Here is a 22,982-nt window from a genome sequence, read left to right as displayed (position 1 = left end):
CCATGACTGACTGTGTTGCTGCTTTATTTCTTTAGGAATGGTTCACTGTCTTGGAGCACTATCATAGAACCAGTGCCACTATATCCGAACTTGTCATAGGAAATGAGTACTACTTCCGGATTTTCTCTGAAAACATGTGTGGCCTCAGTGAGGCAGCGACGAGGACCGTAAACTCTGCCCTTATTGAAAAGGAAGGTTGGATTTCTATTTAAATTGATTACAGTATATTGTACATTTCCAAAGCTTGTAAATTCAGGGGAGTTTTAAACTCCTTAGTACCAGGGGAACCAGCATAGTCATTTTGATGCGTTGTTCATTCCTCACGCTCCAGCAGTAGTGGGGTTTGGTGACAAAGAATCCCATATGAAGACCACACAACCAATACATTTACACATTGATTCACTAGCAAAGCACAGTAAAGCTGTGAAAGAACATCCTTTAAAATTACCAAACAAAATTAAAATGAGAAATTACAAAAAAATAAATCACCAAAAACATCCTTTTCCATAAATGTAAGTGACAAGCGGCTACAAAGTAAATTACTTATATTGTATTTGCTGCCTGTGACATTGAGTATGTTACTGTGAAAATAAATCATTTATTCAATGGCTATACAGTATATCCCTTATGCCTTATATATAACAAGATTGGCAAAATAATCAATTGCCAGACAAGTTGTACCCAACAATAAAAATATACGTACAGTAAGCATGCTAGAAAAACGCATGCATTGTAAATACTGTATGCTGCAAATCCCACAGCTATTGTAACTAGGTGAAAGTTTGAGGTCAGTTTGAGAAGAAGACGACATTGTAATCACCATTATATTATCAATGTTATTTTTTATTTCTGCATTCTCTTTAACTTTTCAATGTTTTCTTGTAACACTGAGGACTTTTTTCCGGCCAGGTAAAGCCTATAAGCGTCCTGATTACAATGACTTCGACTTCACAGAAGCACCACATTTTACTCATCCTCTGATTCATACAGCAGCCATTGCTGGATACAATGCTACACTGAACTGCAGTGTCCGAGGGAACCCTAAGGTACCGTACTATAACCTAATAGCACATAACATACTCTTACTGTAGCATAACAGGGCAGGTTTGTGGTTACAATATTGATTTAGGTGCTATTAACTTCAACCATTTCTTGAAATAGACATACAAAATCAAATTGAATCGCACTGAAAAATGGTAGCAAATGTTTTGGTTTTAACTACACAACTGCAATCTTGAGTCACATTTTATTGGATGCGAGATAAAGTGCACAAAAATAATTACACTTCCATTACTGTCATTCATTCGTTTTTCTTTTGGTTGTATACAAAAGGTAGCACATATTAATTACATTTCAAATTGATTTATTTTATGGGGGTTTTGTTACAGCCCAAAATAACTTGGATGAAGAACAAAATGGTTATCGAGAATGACCCAAGATACAGAATGTTTAGTAACCAGAGTGTCTGCACCTTGGAAATCCGTAAGCCCAGCCCCTACGACGGGGGAACCTACACATGCAAAGCAGTCAATGTGCTGGGTGAGGATGAGGTTGATTGCAAGCTAGAGGTGAAAGGTAAGGTGCTTCATTATCGCTATCGCTAGTTTACCCCGCTGTACTCCAGTCACCATTGTATGCATAGGACTGTAGGTAGGCATCTATGTGTGTAGCAAGTGACTATAGGTTGGAGGTTCCTGTAAAGCTTTGCACATTCCTTGAAGGCCAAATGGACTTCCCCATAGCTTCATTCCCAACAAGCTGTTGCTTTGAATATGTTTTTTATTTTTTTGAATAGGGTGCTTAGTGAATTAGTGTAAATTTCCTGTTTAAGTTGGTGGGATCAGTAATAAAATATAGACAGCTTACAGAGAATGTCATTACGATTTTACAAGGGACAATTTAATGAATCATACAATTAATGAAGAAGTTTGAAATCCTTTCTTCAAACCCAATGACGTTTTTTGGAAGGTTACCTTTTTTTGTCAATCTTCTTCGATGACAACCTTTATTTACGTTATATCATGTATTATCTGTCAAACTTGGGCATGGCATTTTCCCCATAACCACCCAAACACATTGAGTTGCTGTAGGAACACATGTTGATCCTGGGATGGGATCCACAAAAAGCCCCCACGTAATATTGCACTCAAACCTGGAAAAACTTTGGAACGTAATTGCGTTCTAAGATCTATTGTCTTTATAGATAACCGCTGAAATCGCATTCAGAAAGAAGAGAGAATGAGGAATAAACCTCACACACTGATGCTGCAACAATAGCAGTAAAAAAGTAACACAATCCTTTACTCCAGGGGTGAGCAAACTTTTTATGCTGAGCCCCCCTTTTCACCCATGAAATTTCTCGGCCCCCCTCCTGCCTGATGTAATCAAAATCACGACGTCAGCGCACGTGAGCTGGTTCAGCCAATGAGGGCGAACCAGCTTTGTGACGCTTCCGTCACGCGTCTACAATCTCCTGCAGCCAAGTTCACAAATCGCTTGGGCTGCAGGCTTGCGCGCGCAGGCAGTATACTAGTATTGGATCACTGTTTATTTTATTGTTCGCTGGCATGTGGTAATATTTTTTTTCTGGTGCACAAAGGCAATCCATTTGAGGGGGCATTCATTTACGTCTTTGCTACCTCCCTACCCTCTCAACCCCCCTTTTTTTCCCTCCCTTTTTTCCTTCTCCCATTTGTTTTCCCCAGTGTCATCCACTCCTACATACCAGTTTTATGTATCATTTATTTATTACCGTTTTAAATGTTGCCCAAGGATCCCCGTAACCAAACTCAAGGGGGGTACTGATGAATCTCCCCTGTTGATCAATACTCCCAAGTGACCCCACTGACCCAAAGAATAACCCTCAGCCCCCCCCCCCCTCAAACTCATCCTCCTCCCAAGCCCCTCAATTCTGCCATCTCTGCCTGACCTTCATCTCTCCGTTTAGCTGGGGGGGTGGGAGGGGCACTCCGTTGATATCTTCCTGGTCCTGCTGGAGCTCCCTGGGGACAGGTGATCATGAGGCGAGGGCCTGCTCTGGCTCCTCCAGGTGCTGGAGGGGTGGGTGTGCAGCTCATTGGTCTGAAAAGGGAACCACCTTCCAGAACACACACACACACACTCTCTCTCTCTTGCCATTGTGTCTTTCTCTCTCACCTTCCCCCAGTGTCTTTCTCTCTCACCTTCCCCCAGTGTCTTTCTCTCTCACCTTTCCCCCAGTGTCTCTCTCACCTTTCCCAAGGTGTCTCTTTCTCACCTTCCCCTAGTGTCTCTCTCTCACCTTCCCCCAGTGTCTCTCTCTCACCTTCCCCCAGTGTCTCTCTCTCACCTTCCCCCAGTGTCTTTCTCTCACCTTCCCCCAGTGTCTCTCTCTCACCATCCCCCAGTGTCTTTCTCTCACCTTCCCCCAGTGTCTCGCTCTCTCACCTTCCCCCAGTGTCTTTCTCTCTCACCTTCCCCCCAGTGTCTTTCTCACCTTTCCCCAGTGTCTTTTCCTCTCACCTTTCCCCAGTGTCTTTCCCTCTCACCTTCCCCCAGTGTCTCTCTCACCTTCCCCCCAGTGTCTCTCTCACCTTTCCCCAGTGTCTCTCTCTCAACTCCCCCAGTATATTTATCTCTCACCTTCCCCCAGTGTCTCTCTCTCACCTTTCCCCCAGTGTTTCTCTCCCACCTTTCCCCAGTGTCTCTCTCTCACCTCCCCCAGTATCTTTCGCTCTCACCTTCCCCCAGCGTCTCTCTCACCTTCCCCCAAGTCTTTTTCTCTGACCTCCCCCCAGTGTCTTTTTCTTTCACCTTCCCCCAGTGTCTGTCTCTCACCTTCCCCCAGTGTCTCTCTCTCTCTCTCTCTCACCTTCCCCCAATGTCTCTCTCTCACCTTCCCCCAGTGTCTCTCTCACCTTTCCCCATTGTCTCTCTCTCAACTCCCCCAGTATATTTATCTCTCACCTTCCCCCAGTGTCTCTCTCACCTTCCCCCCAGTGTTTCTCTCCCACCTTTCCCCAGTGTCTCTCTCTCACCTCCCCCAGTATCTTTCACTCTCACCTTCCCCCAGCGTCTCTCTCTCACCTTCCCCCAAGTCTTTTTCTCTGACCTCCCCCCAGTGTCTTTTTCTCTCACCTTCCCCCAGTGTCTCTCTCTCTCTCTCTCTCACCTTCCCCCAATGTCTCTCTCTCACCTTCCCCCAGTGTCTCTCTCACCTCCCCCCAGGGTCTTTGTCTCTCACCTCCCCCCAATGTCTTTCTCTCTCACCTTCCCCCAGTGTCTTTCTCTCTCGCCTTCCCCCAGTGTCTCTCTCCCCCTCCCCCAATATGTCTCCCACCTCTCCATGTCTCTCTCCCACCTCTCCAAGTCTCTCTCTCCCTTCCCCCCAATATGTCTCCCACCTCTCCATGTCTCTCTCTCCCACCTCCCCCCAATATGTCTCCCACCTCTCCATGTCTCTCTCTCCCCCTCCCCCCAATATGTCTCCCACCACTCCATGTCTCTCCCCCTCCCCCCAATATGTCTCCCACCTCTCCATGTCTCTCTCACCCCTCCCCCCAATATGTCTCCCACCTCTCCATGTCTCTATCCCCCTCCCCCCAATATGTCTCCCACCTCTCCATGTCTCTCTTTCTCCCACCTCTCCATGTCTCTCTTTCTTCCACCTCTCCATGTCTCTCTTTCTTCCACCTCTCCATGTCTCTCTTTCTCCCACCTCTCCATGTCTCTCTTTCTTCCACCTCTCCATGTCTCTCTTTGTCACACACTCACACTGACGCTCACCTCATCACTCGGCATTCAGGAAGTCAAAGCCTGTGCTGCATGAGCTGTGCAGCACAGTGCCACCTAATGGCTGCAGGAGAAATTGCAGCTACCGACTGCTTTTCTCTCTGCTTCTCTGCAAAATCGCCCCCGCCGCCTGTGCCCCCCTAAACAATCTTGCGCCCCCCAGTTTGCACACCTCTATACTAGTATTGGATCACTGTTTATTTTATTGTTTGCTGTGATCTGGTAATATTTTTTTTCTGGTGCTCAAAGGCAATCCATTTGAGGGGGCATTCATCCACCTCTTTGCTACCTCCCTTCCCTCCCCCCCCTTTTTTCCCTTCCCCTCCCTTTTATCCTTCTCCCATTTGCTTTCCCCAGTGTCATCCGCTCCTACCTACCAGTTTTATGTATTATTTATTTATTCACGTTTTAAATGTTGCCCAGGGATCCCCATAACCAAACTCAAGGGGGGTACTGATGAATCTCCCCTGCTGATAAATACTCCCAAGTGACCCTCTTGACCCAAAGAATAACCCTGAACCCCCCAAATTTATCCTCCTCCCAAGCCCCTCAATTCTGCCATCTCTGCCTGACCTTCATCCCTCCGTTTAGCTGGGGGGGGGGGGGTGGGGAGGGGGGCGCTCCGTTGATCTCTTCCTGGTCCTGCTGGAGCTCCCTGGGGATAGGTGATCATGAGGCGGGGGCCTGCTCTGGCTCCTCCAGGTGCTGGAGGGCCCTGCTACCAGTAGGTTTGCAGCCCATTGGTCTGAAAAGGGAACCACCTCCTCCCGTGCCAGAACACACACTATATCTCTCTCTCTCTCTCGCTATTGTGTCTCTCTCTCTCACCTTCCCCCAGTGTCTTTCTCTCTCGCCTTCCCCCAGTGTCTCTCTCCCTCCCCCAATATGTCTCCCATCTCTCCATTTCTCTCTCCCTCCCTCCCCCCAATATGTCTCCCACCTCTCCATGTTTCTCCCACCTCCCCCCAATATGTCTCCCACCTCTTCATGTCTCTTTTTCTCTCCCCCTCCCCCCAATATGTCTCTCACCACTCCATGTCTCTCCCCCTCCCCCCAATATGTCTCCCACCTCTCCATGTCTCTCTCTCCCCCTCCCCCCAATATGTCTCCCACCTCCATGTCTCTCTTCCCCATCCCCCCAATATGTCTCCCACCTCTCCATGTCTCTCTCCCCCTCCCCCAATATGTCTCCCACCTCTCCATGTCTCTCTCCCCCTCCCCCCAATATGTCTCCCACCTCTCCATGTCTCTCTTTCTCCCACCTCTTCATGCCTCTCTTCCTCCCACCTCTCCATGTCTCTCTTTGTCACACACACTCAATCACTCACATCACTCAGCATTCAGGAAGTCAAAGCCTGTGCTGCATGGGATGTGAAGCACAGCGACACCTAATGGCTGAAGGAGAAATTGCAGTTACGACTGCTTTTCTCTGCAAAATCGCCTGCGCCCCCCCCTAAACAATCTTACGTCCCCCCAGGGGGGCACACCCCCAGTTTGCGCAGAGTTTACTCCATAGTCCAATGTGATTGGAACAGCGTGGATGTGAGCTAGATATCGTGATAAAGCTTTGATAAAGTCCTATTGTCAAGACGAAACACCTCAGAATTTTTTCCACATTGCGGATGTCTACTTTTGATTAAATAAACAATTTGTTATTTTTAACTAATTGCGCTTGGTTTGTCCATATTCATTTAGGGCTGTGACCGCCATTGCAGCAGCATTTTTTCACATTCAGAAAGAAGACTGAATCACATTCCTGCTATAATAACAATCATATACCAAATCAAATATAAACCTGAGTCTATATATCAATCTCCTCCCAGAAGTACCCAGTACGTCATGGGGCCCCTAGTGTGTTGGTACTTATGACGTGCAAGGTACATCTTGGGTGACTCAACGGGTTAACTCAAGCCCCATGCAGGAGAAGAATTCAGTCCAATGCATTACAATGAACCTGAACTCGTATCTAGCATGGGGTAGAGACAACTGCACTGCATATTGAATAGAGGCCTCCGACAGGATAGAAGAGAAAGGTGCTACAGCATCTGCCAACCAAGGTCAACAAGACACTTGAGCAGTTCTGCATACAGTAAATACTTGAAATTGATAGAAAAGTAAGTGTGCATGTGTACTGGGCCCTGGATGGTTTCAGCGGCAGAACATAAGACAAGAACTTTCACAATCTGCATTACATGCAAGAACCTTGATAAACTTGCTCCTTACATTCGACTCCAATTCAAACAAAGAATAATACAAATCAATAACAGGTGCACAATTTCAGAAGCTTGATACGTGTTTTATAATGTTGTGTATTTAATACGCTAAGAATTTGTCATTTCAGTGTATGTTTAAAATTCCAGCCTTTCAGGTTAATTTAGTGCAGAATCAATTCGCGTTTTGTTCGACTTCTCTGTAAATTGTCTCAGTGAGTGACTGCTCAAAGTATAAAAATGATAAACACTGTGTACTTTTTCAAGGATTTGTGACAGTGATATATTTGATTTGACCATCCTTTGCCCTGTTTGAACTAAATGAAATGGGTCTATTCAACGAAAATTCAATGAGCATTTTTTGCTATTTATTTTAGTTGTCGGAGAACATTTTAAACTTATTTTAGCAGATGTTAGGGCTATAGTTAGATACTATTACACTTTCATTAACACCTTTAGTGCAAGAAGGGCTCCATATTCATTTGGGAAGGTATGAGTTCATGAGATGAGGAGCACATGACTTCTTAAGACCACAAAACTTCTATCACTGGTCACGGCATCAACATAGAGAGATGCATCAAGAGGGTATGAAAAGTTTTGAAGAGCACTCAGGCGCTGGAATAACTCCATGTATAAAAGAAAAAAAACTGATAATGGTTACCTCAATTTTTGAATAGACTTCTTAGGGGGTTCTTCATTAAACTGTGATAGTGCCAATCTGGTTACTGTCACACAGAAACTTTGATTAACTTATTTATAATTGCAGGCCGTTTTTAATATTATTTCAATAATAAAAGGCAGACTACAGATGATTTTTCAAAATACATTGTGAAATATACTGTACAGTATGTTGTTTATTATCAAGAGCTGCAAAGCTTGTATTGTGATAATGAATGTGCCACTAATGATACTCAAAAACACCAGGGTATTTGATGAAGTGCAGAAGGGATTTCAGCAGGTATGTTTTGTGCATGAAAACTAGTTGATGTATTAATGAAATGACAGCAGGAAAATATCTAAAGTAAAATAAGTATATTGGTTCAAATGTTCTACTTCTGCAGGGTCAGTAGGCGGAGAACCTTTCGGCTTGTGGAAACAGAAGCAGGTTTATCAAACAAATATTACAGTGGATAATACCTCCTACCCCCATACTTCCCTATTTAAACCAGGCTATTTATTGCATGTAAAGCTTGTATTTGTAATCGATGAAAAGATTACAAATCTTGTTTCATGGTAATGGTCCATAGAATTGTATGCAGAGATTATACCATGAACAAAGAAGGCCAAATAACGAGCAAATAACACAACACCTGCAAAACAACATGTGGAATAAGTCCAGAAATCCGGGAATACTTTGGGGTATATGTTTGTTAGGGAAGCAGTTTATAAAAGAGAAACGTGCATTACTCATTTGGAATTAATTCCAGGCACAAACTGATAGAACGGTGTCATATATATTAGAATAGCATTTATAAGACCTTCTCTGCAGGAGAGGCCTGAGACACATACCAATATGGTATACTGTTATTCTGTTATGAAGTAGAGTTTAAAAAATCTATACAGGCATACCCCGGTTTAAGGACACTCACTTTAAGTACACTCGCGAGTAAGGACATATCGCCCAGTAGGCAAAAGGCAGCTCGCGCATGCGCATGTCAGCACGTCCTAAACAGCAATACCGGCTCCCTACCTGTACAGAAGCTGTGCGCAAGCGGGGAGACTATAGAGCCTGTTACACATGCATTATTTACATCAGTTATGCACGTATATGACGATTGCAGGACAGTACATGCATCAATAAGTGGAAAAAAGGGAGTGCTTCACTTTAAGTACATTTTCGCTTTACATACATGCTCTGGACCCATTGCGTACGTTAATGCGGGGTATGCCTGTATACAAAAAACAGTGGTAGTGATATTCTCAGCAGACAAGAAAGGCGACGATGCTGGTTTAATAAGAAACCGGTCTGCTTTTCAAATTTCTTCAAAGAAATTAAACAAAAACATGGCAGTCCTGTTTTTGTTGCCAGATTTTTTCCAAGTTAAACATTACAATCTTTTCACTTCCTTGTCGTACAATTCGTCATCCTCAAAAGGATGCTCTTTACATTTCCGTTTTATACATTGTCCCTACATGATCATTTTGCCTTTTTCATTTTCAATGTATATATATATATATATATATTAACGAAGTGTGTTTCTTCTTTCGAAATGTTTTAGTGTGCATGTGACTATCAATATATATATATATATATATATACTGTATATATATACACACACATACGTTTTCAATATAAGCAGTTTTATTTCTTTTTTTACACTAAGGTTAACTTCATTCAGAAAATGCTTAGTTATGAACAAATGCAGAGGGCAACTCTGCTGGTTTGTGTGCAGTAATAATGCTTTCAATCATTAATTCTATTTTTGAAATGTAATTTTGCCCCTGACTCTTACTTCTCATATGCTTCAACTTCCCCCTACATTTACATAACTAAATGTTTAAACCATCATTACATCCCAGCTTTTGCCCTCCAGTCATTCATATGTTGGGTACTAGCTTGTGGATGCTCATCATTTCTCTTTCTCTCTCCTTTAGTTGCACAATAAGGAATTTTGAATGTGTGTTGTCATCTAAGGTAAGCTTTCATATGGTCATGGCATATGAAGCTTATGTCTCTCATTGCATGTCAAACTTGTACCACAAACGCAGTGTGTTCATCATGCACCAACCTGGGAATCTGGTTTGCATTGCCTGGGTAACCCTAATTGTTTGCTATTATTCAGTAATCCCAACCGTTTCATATTTACTACTAATTCATCACTGGTCCCTTTCAAGTATTGTTAGAAATGTAAGATATTTTGGTGTTATCAAACATGAAAACTAAAATACAGAATGGCTGTAACCGCCTTGAAAAAGTGTGGGAGCTATCACCATTCAGTAAATTGTACAGTAGGCTGCATTTTTATGAGTAACCCTCATGTATCATTACAAAGAACGTTTTCATCCTCCATTCATATACATTGATATTGGGAGTGATATAGAGTCATATTTACTAAAGCAGTCTTCTTCCATAACACATATGCCAGTGCTGGACGGCACCTCAAAGAAGACTGCTTAGTAAATATGGGCCATAGTGATGTGGATTTCAGCGTAAATGTCCTACAGCACCATGGAGTTCTGTGCGAGGTTATTAGGGGATTCCACGAGAGAAGTGTAATAATTATGGACATTTTACTCTTCAACACACATTTTTATAATGTAATATTTATAAATTAATAATATCAAAAGATGATGGTTAGTTGTAGTGCAATGTTATAAAGTATATATAATATAGACGTTTTAGAACAAATATAAGCCCTGTCACAACAATAGTATTTTTACATGCAGTATACATAGGTGCAGTCACACTAAATGTTTTAAGGGGTTTCACAGAGTAACAATAAGTGAATATACAGAACAATTCTGAATATAATGCCAAAAAAAACCAAACAGAAATGTCTTGTACACAAGTTTGAACCTGCATTTATTGGTTGTAGTGTGGCTCACCTTTCCATTATCCATTTAATCTTTGTCTAACCTGCTCAGTTACTAATTGGAGGTAGCTTCACCTACAGATTATATGTACAGTAAGCGAAGTGTGGCTTTTTTCCCCATACAGTGCCTTCTTAGCTGGCACTTCCTTCCCTAACTCCAGCACTGTCCTTGTACGGTCTGATACGTCCGCTGCTGTTTTATGCCCCAGTGTTGCAACTGGGAGATTCTCATACAGAACCTCTGATCATTCTATATCGTTGGAATACAATCTGACCAAATGTTTTACAAGATGTCAAGGAACGAAATGTCATTATATGATACAATTTGGTAAAAGTGACATATTGCTACATAGTGTTACGTTAATGTTGTCATGTAAGAGAGGAAAGAGAAATGCTAGGATAACAGATGTGGCAGTGATGCGAAGCAACATGTGTGACCGCTTTATAGAGCAAGAAACAATTCATAAGGACACAAGAATTATAGGTTCTAATCTTCAAACAAAATTAGCAAAAAAAAGAAACCAGGTAACCAAGAAGAAAGCAAGAAACCAGGTAAAAATACAAAATGGAAGTCGCTGTAACACGAGGAAGCATGGTGTAAAGGAATGTGTTGTGTGACACACAGGGGAATGTCACATGGTTAGATAAATAGCCAGGGTGTCCCAATGCAGGATAGATTGATATACAGTGAATCAAATATTGAATATGAGGGTGCTGAGATGAAGTTCTTATCAGTATCCCACCTGCAAAACTGGTACAAAAATACTACAGCAGAAACCAAATTAGTTTCTATGGGAATGTTTATCTTGATAATTCAAGTAGGGGTTTTATTGCCCGAGCTTTGCAGTTTGGAGAGTTTGGTTTACACTGGAGGATATCCATCAGTTTCAGTCAGTAACAGAAATGAAGGCAGTAACTGGGCAACACATTTATAAGCTTTAAAAAGCCAAACATCTGCTATGTTTATCAGTCCCATTACTGTAATCCAGTGTGCTCCTGATTGGAAGGTAATGAAAGAGCTGTGTAGATTTAGCTAAAGAATCCAAAGCACTTTACAATATGGTCACCTATTTTTATAGCAGAGATATATATTTAGAACAATGGTTCTCAAACCTCTCCTCATGGACCACTTGTGACCGCAGGTTTTAGGAATAACCAATGCACACAGGCAAAGGTGGAACTAGGGGGAGCGAGTGGGGCAGCGGAGTTTAGGCGGCGTGGGCGCAGAAGAGCGGCGGAGGTGATAGCGATGGCGGCAGCAGAGGAGGAGGGTGGCAGAGTGGGGCAACCCCTGCCCCAGCGTCCCGAACCAAAAGTCACAACTTCCGGTGTCTGCCGCCAGGACGGTGGGGGGGGGGGGGAGTGAAAGAGACTGGTGGGGAGAGCGAGAGACTGGCGGGGGAGGAGGGTGGAGAGAGCCTGGGAAAGAAACTGGCGGGGGGAGGAGGGAGGAGAGAGACTGGCGAGGGGAGGAGGGGAAGAGAGAGAAACTGGCAGGGGGAGAGAGACTGGAGGAGGGGGGAGAGAGAGACTGGGGAGGGGAAGGAGAAACTGGCGGGGTGAGAGACTGGTGGGGATGAGAGATTGGCGGGGGGAGGAGGGGGAGAGAGAGAAACTGGCAGGGGGAGAGACTGGAGGAGGGGGGAGAGATAGACTGCGGAGGGGAAGGAGAAACTGGCGGGGGTGAGAGACTGGCGGGGATGACAGATTGGCGGGGGGAGGAGGGGGAGAGAGACTGGCTGGGGGAGAGACTGGCGAGGGGAGGGGAGAGAGAGACTGGCGAGGGGGAGTGGGACACTCCGGGGGGGAGGAAGGGGCAGAGACTGGTGGGGGAGGAGGGAGAGAGACTGCTGGGAGGAGGGGGAGAGAGAGAGAGACGTCGGGTGAGAGGGAGCGAGAGAGACTGCTGGGGGGAGAGGGAGCGAGAGAAACTGCTTGGGGGAGAGGGAGCAAGAGACAGGTGGGGCGTGTGGGAGCAAGAGAGACTGTGGTGGGCGGTAGGGAGCGTGAGAAACTGGTGGTGGGGGGTAGGGAGCGTAAGAGATTGGTGGTGGGGGGCAGCGAGAGAGACTGGTGGTGTGGGGAAGTGAGAGAGACTGGTGGTGGGGGTAGGGAGCGTGAGAAACTGGTGGGGCATGGAGTGAGAGAGACTGGTGGTGGGGGGGGGAAAGGGAGCGAGAGAGACTGGTGGTGGGGAGGAGGAGGGAGAGAGACTGGTTAGGGGAAGGAGGGGAAGAGAGAGACCAGTGGGGGGAGGAGGGGAAGAGAGAGCACGACTGGTGGGGGGAGGAGGGGGGGAAGAGAGACTGGAGCGGCAGAGAGACTGGCGGGGGGAGGAGGGAAGAGAGACTGGCGGGGAGGAGGGAAGAGAGATTCTGGCGGGGGGAGGAGGAAGAGAGACTGTCGGGGAGGAGGGAAGAGAGAGACTGGCAGGGGGAGGAGGGAAGAGAGAGACTGGCGGGGGGAGGAGGGAAGAGAGAGACTGGCGGGGGGAGGAGGGAAGAGAGCCTGGCGAGGGAGGAGGAAATAGAGAGACTGGCAGGGGAGGAGAGACTGGTGGGGGAGGAGAGACTGGCAGGGGGAGGAGAGACTGGTGGGAGGAGGGAAGAGAGACTGGCGGGGAGGGGTAGGGAGCGTGAGAAACTGGTGGGGCAGGGAGCGAGAGAGACTGGTGGTGGGGGGGGGGGAAAGGGAGCGAGAGAGACTGGTGGTGGGGAGGAGAGGGAGTGAGACTGGTTAGGGGGAAGGAGGGGAAGAGAGAGACCAGTGGGGGGAGAGAGACCGGCGGGGGGAGGAGGGGAAGAGAGCACGACTGGTGGGGGGAGGAGGGGGAAGAGAAACTGGAGCGGCAGAGAGACTGGTGGGGGGGAGGAGGGAAGAGAGACTGGCGGGGAGGAGGGAAGGGAGATTCTGGCGGGGGAGGAGGGAAGAGAGACTGGCGGGGAGGAGGGAAGGGAGATTCTGGCAGGGGGAGGAGGGAAGAGAGAGACTGGCGGGGGAGGAGGGAAGGAGAGACTGGCGGGGGGGAGGAGGGAAGAGAGAGACTGGCGGGGGGAGGAGGGAAGAGAGAGACTGGCGGGGGGAGGAGGGAAGAGAGCCTGGCGAGGGAGGAGGAAAGAGAGAGACTGGCGGGGGAGGAGGGACTGGTGGGGGGAGGAGAGACTGGCAGGGGGAGGAGAGACTGGCGAGGGGAGGAGAGACTGGTGGGGAGGAGGGAAGAGAGAGACTGGCGGGGAGGAGGGAAGAGAGATTCTGGCGGGGGGGAGGAGGGAAGAGAGAGACTGGGCGGGGGGAGGAGGGAAGAGATTCTGGCGGGGGAGGAGGAATTGAGAGAGACTGGCGGTGGGAGGAGAGACTGGCAAGGGGAGGAGAGACTGGCGAGGGGAGGAGAGACTGGCTAGGGGGGAGGAGGGGGGAGAGAGACTGGAGGGGGGAGAGAGACTGGTGGGGGAAGGAGGGGGGAGAGAGACTGGCGGGGGAAGGAAGGGGAGAGAGACTGACGGGGGAGGGGGAGAGAGACAGGGGAGGGGAGGTGGGAGAGACTGGCAAGGGGAGGGGGGAGAGAGAGACTGGCAGGGGGATGAGAGACTGGCGGGGGAGGAGGGAAGAGAGACTGGCGGGGGAGGAGGGAAGAGATTCTGATGGGGAGGAGGGATAGAGAGAGACTGGCGGGGAGAGGAGGGAAGAGAGACTGGCGGGGGAGGAGGGACTGGCGGGGGGAGGAGAGACTGGCTGAGGAGGAGAGACTGGCAAGGGGAGGAGAGACTGGCGAGGGGAGGAGAGACTGGCGGGGGAAGGAGGGGGGAGAGAGACAGGAGGGGGGAGAGAGACTGGCGGGGGAAGGAGGGGGAGAGAGACTGGTGGGGGGACTAGGTGGGAGAGAGACTTGGGCGGGGAGGGAGAGACTGGCGGGGGAGGGGGAGAGAGACTGGCGAGGGGAGGGGAGGGGAGGTGGGAGAGACTGGCAAGGGGGAGGGGGGAGAGAGAGACTGGTGGGGGATGAGAGACTGCGGGGGAGGAGGGAAGAGAGAGACTGGCGGGGGATGAGAGACTGGTGGGGGAGGAGGGAAGAGAGACGGGCGGGGAGGAGGGAAGAGAGAGATTGGCGGGGGGAGGAGAGACTGGCGGGGGGTGAGACTGGCGGGGGAGGAGGGAGAGAGAGACGGGTGGGGAGGAGGGAAGAGAGAGACTGGCGGGGGGAGGAGAGACTGGCGGGGGGTGAGACTGGGTGAAGGGATAAGAGACTGGCGAGGGGGGTGATAGACTGGCGAGGGAGGAGGGTGGAGAGAGACTGGCGGGGGAGGAGGGGGGAGAGAGCCTGGAGAGAGACTGGTGGGGGGAGAGAGACTGGTTGGGGGGAGGAGGGGGAGAGAGAGAGACTGGGGGGGAGAGAGACTGGCGGGGGGATGAGAGGACTGGCGGGGGGATGAGAGACTGGTAGGAGAGGAAGGGGGGGGAGAGACTGGTGGGGGAGGAAGGGGAGAGAGACTGGCAGGGGAGGAGGGGGAGGGAGATTGGAGGGGGAGGAGGGGAGAGAGATTCGGGGGGAGAGACTGGAGAGGGGAGGAGGGGGGAGGGAGAGACTGGTGGGGGGAGAGGAAGCGAGAGAGACTGGTGGGGGGAGAGGAAGCGAGAGAGACTGGTGGGGGGAGAGGAAGCGAGAGAGACTGGTGGTGGGGGAGGGGGGAGGGAGCGAGAAAGACTGGTGGTGGGGGGGGAGGAAGCGAGAGAGACTGGTGGAGGGGGGGTAGGGAGTGAGAGAGACTGATGGGGGGAGAAAGAGACTGATGGGGGGAGAAAGAGACTGATGGGGGTAGAAAGAGACTGATGAGGGGAGAGAGAGAGAGACTGATGAGGGGAGAGAGAGACTTATGGGGGAAGAGAGAGACTGATGAGGGGGAGAGAGAGACTGATGAGGAATTAGAGAGACTGGTGGGGGGAGAGAGAGAATGTGGAAAGTGGGCAAAAGATGGGAAATGTGTGTGTGAGAGAGGGTGGAGGGATTGTTTTAGGGTGAGACACGCAGGGATACTGACGGGGCGGAATTGAACTCCCCCACCTTCACCAAACAACCTCCCTCGGTCCTTCAGGAAAATTAGGGGGGGGGGAGAATATGAGTAGAAGTTTAGGTGGTTGTCTCAGAAACCTGGTCAGCTCTGGGCCCCCGAGCACAGATTTGAGAACCACTGATTTAGAACATGGAGACATACAACAATAACACACGTGTATCAGTAATTGAACCACACAGGTCACGTGACATCCATGCCTGTTGGACCAGATGGTTGCGATAAGGCAAGCTTTTCCCTTTTTTCTGTGAAAATGTTTGCAGAAATCGGGCCTTTATATGTGGCAATTTACTGGCAAAAAAAAAAAAGCAACAATTTGAGCAGTGTGATTTTTGCACCCATTTTATTCAAAGACTTCAAATTAACGGTAAACTCATGAAAATTTTTGCAAGCCACTTATAAAGACATTTCCACATCTCTATAGTAGAGAAACCCAGATAGAAAGGGATTTAAGAAAGCTACGTTACATGCATACAGATGCAGCCACCAGTATTAGAACTCTTACCTGGAAAATTCTGGGAGATTCTGGTGCAGTCTCACAGTAATTGCCTCAACATTTCGGTGAGATTCTTAATGGCCCATCGGATTAACACAGCAGGGTTTTCAGTTTGAATGGGACTGCAGGGACTCCCTGCTGTGTTAATCCGATGGGCCATTAAGAATCTCACAGAAATGTTGAGGCAATTACTGTGAGACTGCCCCCCCCAGAATCTCCCCGAATTTCCCAGAGAGGTGTTCTAATACTGGTGGCTGCATCTGTAGAAGTAGTGAAAACAGGGAAGAACATACAAGCAAAGGTGACATTTTATGTGCATGCGACGGTTTGCAGTTTTAACGGTATACATTGGTTTGTAACGGACTGCAGTTTTAAACGTCAGATTCCACATCGTCACATTGCAAGGTTTAAGACTGTGAGCAACAAAAATGGGAAAAAAGAATAAAATCAATGAAACAGAATTGGAAAGTATTCTGCTTTTGACACTTCTTGTTTTGGTTTCTAGGTGGGCTCACATTTTTTAGGCTTCTAATGCAAGGTGTGCCACCCCTCGTCATTGATTCTTACATGCGAAAGCTGAACACGAGCAAGCAGGAGAGAGCATGAGCAAGTCCAGGAAGTCAGCTGCTTGGCTATTGAATTGGAATCTGGACACCAGTTTGACAGTGTTTCTTGATTCTGAAATCGCATCACTTAAGTGTGCCCATTATTTTCCCTACTGCTGTCTTTTATTGTTAAAAAAAAAAAATATATAAGATTTACGCATGGGTTGCTTTGAGAAGTAAAGAAAACAGGCTTTTAGGTTCCACATTTTTTAGTGCTTGGCTTGGATCTTTTAAACAATAGGTGTACAACACGGATAGTCAACATCCTAACTAGAAGGAAGTGTTCAGAATACTTGTTTTGCTATAAAAAGTCGAAAACTAGTGCAAGGAATCAGACATCTGCCTTTTAATGATATGCAATTGTGATTAAAATCATGCAGTAAATATTACAGCCTGTATAGCAATGGTATATACAGTAACAGTGATGTGACATCACACAAACTACTTGTTACTGTGTTTTTATTTTCTAAATAAACCCGGTCAGGTAGTTTACTGGATAATTCAGGCATATGCATTAACTTCATAAAAGATGCTTAGCTTGATTTTCTTGGTTTAAAAAACTGCAAAGGTAACCTATGTAAATCAACTGATGTACAATAAATAAGAAAGGTTTATACACCACCAGTAGATCTGTCCTTATTCTTATGCTATGCAAGAAACCTGTGAAAGAAAATGAATAGAGAACCACTGATCCATATTTAATACTAGGGAATTCTGCAATGTATTGTTTGGAAAAGATTAGCTGCTCTATAACATGGTCATACCCCCCTTCCAAATGATCAGATAGGGGAATTATACTAACCAACTCATACTCTACCTTATATCAGGCCAGTTTTCCATACACGTGCCAATTCCTTTAAAAAAAAAAATCTTGAATAATGATCACGCTATTCAATATCCTGGATAGGTAGGATATATGCTCTCAAGATGACCCTCCTTCCAAAATTCTATAATTGTTTAGAGCATTTCCGATCCTTGTTAGAGCTAAAGACCTGTTAAACCTCCAAAAAAGTATGTCCCTGTTTGTCTAGAGAGGGAAGAAACTCAGAATAGAAAGGTGTTAATTAGACCCCAGGCAGAAGGAGGCCCAGCAGTACCATGTCTACAGACATACTACATGGCGTCACAAATTGCACAACCGACTGCATGGCATGCAGCACCTCACCTAGTAAGATGGGTTGAATTAGAAAACGCCTTTATGGATACTTCCAATAGTTAAGTCCTACTATGGACTCCCAAAACGACCAGACCAGATATGCCAACTATCACTCACTCCCTGGAAATATGGGATAGGTTTGGCCTAGAGAAAGGCCTCACACTACCTATTTTTGGGAACCCCTAATTTATCTCCTAGATTCACTGTAGAGCTGTTCCCCTGGTGGACTAAAAACAAACTTTCCAGAGCACAAGATCTAATGACAGATACTGGTGTTAGATCCTTTGCAGATCTCAGAGAGTCAAAACAGATCCAGAACACAGAATTTCTGATACACGCTCAGGTCAGACAATATCTCTATTGGTGCTCTGAGCGCCCGATGCAACAAAGTACAGTTTTTGAGGAGACCTGTTCCTCCACGCCCTTTGCTAAGCAGACAATGTAATTATTATATCTGGAGCTCCCACCCACTACAGGGGACTGCGAATGATTACATATTAGAAAATGGGAGGAAGATACCGGAGAACAGTTAGAAATACAGGAATGTGCAGAAATGTGGGACACTATCACCGATTTCCCTAAATAGACTATTAAAGAAAAACAGTTACAAACTCCTATACAGGTGGTACTATATTTGACTCCAGACCGTATACACAAATATCACAAACAAATCTCTCCTGCATGTTTCTGAGGGTGTGGCCAGAAAGGGACCCTTTCCATATATGGTAGGAGAGCCCGGTAATCAAAAAACACTCTGGGCAGAAGTGTATGGACTCCTTGATCATACCCTAGGGATATCGCTGATCCCCTCACCGTGTGAAACACTTCTCCATAAAAGACCCCTTAAGACAATAAACAGAAGAAGCTTATCACCATATCTTTTCAGAGGCCAGATGGGCCATTGCGGCAGCCTGGAAGGGAACAGCCCCATGCTTCCTCACTATCATTACAAGAGTATGGAATATTGTGGCCCTAGAAAAACTCACTGCTTGGATTAACTACTCAAACAAAATCATGGAGACATGGAACCCATAGGTCCCGAAATGGGAACCCCCAGTCTTTGATAGATTCTCCATGGCGTCATAAATAAGTGGATCCCCAAGACACGGCTAAATTCAAAGTGTCATGTAATCTCTCAAACTGTATTTGTACCTTTCGAGGTGTGTAAAGGCAAATTGTTAAAACTGTAACCATTTTAATTGTTAAGTCTGCAAATCTCCCTCCCCTCCCCCCCGACCCCAAGATTTCAATATGCTGAGACACCCTTCCCCACTTCCTTCCCAGGTCCCCTCTTTATTTCTGTATCCCCCCCCAAAAAAACCTTTATGTTTAAAAAAAAAAAAAAAGAGAGAGAGAGAGAGAGAGAATGGTCTTAAATGTGACTTGTAAAAATCCTTAAATTAAAAAAGTGTAAACAAACTTTCACTCTTCATTCATAATTCTACTTTTAAATCATGTAATTATCATTTACTAGAGTGGGCACAAACAATATCGTCTAATGAAGCTCTTTGGAGGAAGTGGCGGGTTGTCCCAAGTTGACAAACTGATGTAAAAAGGGGAGAAGTCACCACTCACTTCCTGCCACAAGAGCTTAGCGGAAATCCCAATGGCATCATTAAATTACGAGGGTTAATGAAATCTATCAACGTTCTTTTATTATCTTACTATTCCCCAAAACCTAAAATAGGAGTTCTTCACTATAACAGCAATGTTACTTCTCAATGCATAAAAATCAGAAATAATACTTACTTAATTTCTCATTTAAAAAAAAAACAGAATTAAACACGAGTGACTACAGTTAAAATGTTGGGATGAATTACATTTTGCCATTATTTAGTGAATTATTGTTAACTGTATAACAAGAGAGCTGCAGAGATATCTAACAGTATGCGGTATGATGGCTTCTAGGATAACACACCATGATTATTTTGGTTTGTAATGTTAATATTAACGTAGCATAGCAGTACTCCAACAAGCACCATTTAAAAAAAATAATCCGCCTGTGGATTTGAAAAATCAAAAACTAAAATCTGTTTAGATGGTAAATCAATTTTCTGCCGGAGAAGCCTGTAATGCATTGTCAGCCCCTCTGGTAACAAGGGTTATGGCTGGGATACAAATTGGTAGCCTCCGTTAACAAGAACAAAATTGATATGTTATGGAAGGGGTGCGCAAACTATTCGCGCTGCGCCACCCCCCTCTGCCTGATCTCCCTGGTGCTCGCACCCCCCCTTGCTTTCTGGCATGTGGGGGGGGTCATGTGATGACGCCGTGTTGCCATGGCGACGCATCCCAGCCGGCTGAATCAAGGTAAGTAGACTGTTGCAGGGGCCTCACGCAATCTCCCGGAATGAAATGCCTTGGGGAAGAGCGCGGTGCCTCTGCAACCGCCCGCGTCCCCTCCCCCAAGAATAATCTTGCGCGCCCCCCAGTTTGCGCACCGCTGCGTTATTGCATGTGAATCCTGTAACATTTCTTTCCTCAACTTCTCTTTCTTCATGCGGCAGAGTCACTGATGTCCTGCAGCAGATTAATGCACCAAAACGGGCATTAACTGGAGTGCCAGTTAACATTTGTTTGGGTGCGTGAACTTGCAACAAACCTTAGTGAATCTGCCCCTAAATTGCATTGTATATTAATAATTACCCTTGGGTAGTCAGCATTCTAAAAAAAAACATTGATTAATTAAAAGGCGCTACAGAAAAAGAACCTGGTATTGTGAGAGCACTTAAGTATCCTTGTGTAAAATAATCATATAAAAAGTAATCTTTATTAGTATTATAATTAAAATAAAAGGGTATATGTGAAAACACGACGTATAGTCAGTAGTATAAGTCGTTTGTGAATACTGCAGACTTAAATGGAGTAAGTCAGTAATATTATTAGCATAGATGGAGTAATGTGCTGGCAGAAGCACCTAAATAAAGAGGCGCATGTAGATATTAAACTGTTCTGAGTGACTAGTAAGTCACTTAATGACTACCCCTTCGTAGTCCTATAGGAAGACAGCACTGAACTTGCAATCAACTACTGTTATGTGTTCCTGTACGGCACTAAATTAAAATCCCCAGTCGAATACTTAATCCATCAGGCAGAGTGTGTCCTCGTAAAGAGTACCTGTACTGGCACAAGCCTTGAGAAACGGTCGTCGGCGCATGTTTTTAATCTGTTACTCAGTCAGTAGATAGGGACACTTAGACTCTGGTCTCATTAAGGACAACAGACATATATATACAGTGTTTGACAAATCTATACATTTGCTCGCCCCGGGCGAGTGGATTTAACCCCCGGGCGAGTAAATATTGGCCCAAGCAGCACACGTTTGGTACTAGGTGGCGAGTAGATTTTTTTGTGTGGCGAGTAGATTTTTTGGTGATTTGTCAACCACTGTATATATATATATATATATATATATATATACACACACACATACATATATATATACACACACACATACAGGCAGTCCTCGGTTATACGACACAATGCGTTACTCAAAATGGCGTTGGATAGCAAAACGTCGTAAAGCGAATCACACTTTCCCATAGGAACACTGTTTAAATGAAAGGTTCAGTTCCTGCAGGCATTTTTAACACTAAAATACACCAAATATTTTACGCAGGCAATTAGTTATTCAGCACACACATAAATTATATAGTGTAAATACTGTATCTTCTTATTATATATTAGTGAAAGCACTGTATGCCTGTCTGCATCTCCTGTGTCCCTAGGGGAAATCTCATTGGTCCCTTGGCCTGCCCGCCCCCGCACACCTCTCATTGGCCTGAGGCGGAGTGACGGGCCAACACACACACACACACACTCTCTGCACGGTGCTCATCGGGACCCGCGCGCACCTCCTCCTTTCCCACGCTTTTTCCTCCCCTTCCCCCCCCCCCCCCCCGGCGCCGCTACAGTCAGCGGGGGAGCGGAGCGAGCGCCCGGGACACAGCAGGGGACTCTCACCCCCCCCCACCCACACACACAGAGCACTGAGCGGCTCTCCCCTCACCCGGTGCTCCCCCTCCCCCCGGCTCACCCCCCCCCACCCACACACACAGAGCACTGAGCGGCTCTCCCCTCACCCGCGCTCCCCCCCCCGGCTCACCCCCCCCCCACCCACACACACAGCACTAAGCGGCTCTCCCCCCCCACCCGGCGCTCCCCCCCCCCACACACACACACAGAGCACTGAGCGGCTCTCCCCCCCCCGGCGCTCCCCCCCCCCCACACATACACACACAGAGCACTGAGCGGCTCTCCCCTCACCCGGCGCTCCCCCTCCCCCCCCCCCCACCCACACACACAGAGCACTGAGCGGCTCTCCTCCCCCCACACACACAGAGCACTGAGCGGCTCTCCCCCCCCCGGCGCTCCCCCCCACACACACACACAGAGACCGCGGCTCTCCCCTCACCCGGCACTCCCCGTCCCAGAGGCCTCTCCTCCGGCTGTCTCCACCTCTCCTCCGGCTGTCTCTGCCTCTCCCCGCGAGAGGCACAGCACCTCCTCACCGGAGCATCTCAGCCTCTCCGCGGAGGAGCCCGAGGTGGAGGAGGAGGGCGGCCGGTACCCGTAGGAAGAGGAGCGCAGCCGTGTGCAAGGTGAGTAAACGCAGGGGAATGGGTTATTTAATGCGTCCCTGACTCCCCCTGCCCTTTGCCCCCCCTGCCCTTTGCCCCCCTGCTCTCCTGCCCTTTGCCCCCCCCTGCCCTTCCCCCCCCCCCCGGCGCCGCTACAGTCAGCGGGGGAGCGAGCGCCCGGGACACAGCAGGGGACTCTCACCCCCCCCACCCACACACACAGAGCACTGAGCGGCTCTCCCCTCACCCGGTGCTCCCCCTCCCCCCGGCTCACCACCCCCCCACCCACACACACAGAGCACTGAGCAGCTCTCCCCTCACCCGGCGCTCCCCCCCCGGCTCACCCCCCCCCCACCCACACACACAGCACTGAGTGGCTCTCCCCCCCCCCCCCCGGCGCTCCCCCCCCACACACACACACACACACAGAGCACTGAGCGGCTCTCCCCTCACCCGGCGCTCAACACACACAGAGCACTGAGCGGCTCTCCCCCACCCCACACACACACACAGAGCACTGAGCGGCTCTCCCCCCCCCCCCCCCCGGCGCTCCCCCCCACACACAC

The 22,982-nt window shown here is 47.6% G+C and overlaps 1 protein-coding gene across 20 annotated transcripts in view; it reads left to right on the top strand.

The window, feature by feature from the left end:
- MYBPC1 (myosin binding protein C1) overlaps nucleotides 1-17,301 on the top strand; it is a 120,640-nt gene extending 103,339 nt beyond the window's left edge. For 18 of the 20 annotated variants that reach the window (XM_075600654.1, XM_075600653.1, XM_075600650.1 and 15 more), the window contains 4 exons: nucleotides 36-195; nucleotides 910-1,046; nucleotides 1,389-1,575; nucleotides 16,581-17,301. In XM_075600654.1, the coding sequence (XP_075456769.1) occupies nucleotides 36-195; nucleotides 910-1,046; nucleotides 1,389-1,575; nucleotides 16,581-16,681 (585 nt within the window). In that variant the 3' untranslated portion in view covers nucleotides 16,682-17,301. Of the gene's footprint in view, nucleotides 1-35; nucleotides 196-909; nucleotides 1,047-1,388; nucleotides 1,576-8,041; nucleotides 8,086-9,575; nucleotides 9,616-16,580 lie in introns of all 20 variants that reach the window. The other 2 variants (XM_075600645.1, XM_075600651.1) reach the window with 2 other exon arrangements.
- The last annotated feature ends 5,681 nt before the right edge of the window (nucleotides 17,302-22,982 follow it).

This window comes from Ascaphus truei, chromosome 5 (assembly GCF_040206685.1).
Source record: "Ascaphus truei isolate aAscTru1 chromosome 5, aAscTru1.hap1, whole genome shotgun sequence".
In the NCBI taxonomy this organism is placed as follows: Eukaryota; Metazoa; Chordata; class Amphibia; order Anura; family Ascaphidae; genus Ascaphus; species Ascaphus truei.
Note: the sequence above shows the minus strand (reverse complement) of the source record. Positions and strands in the feature narration are given on the sequence as shown.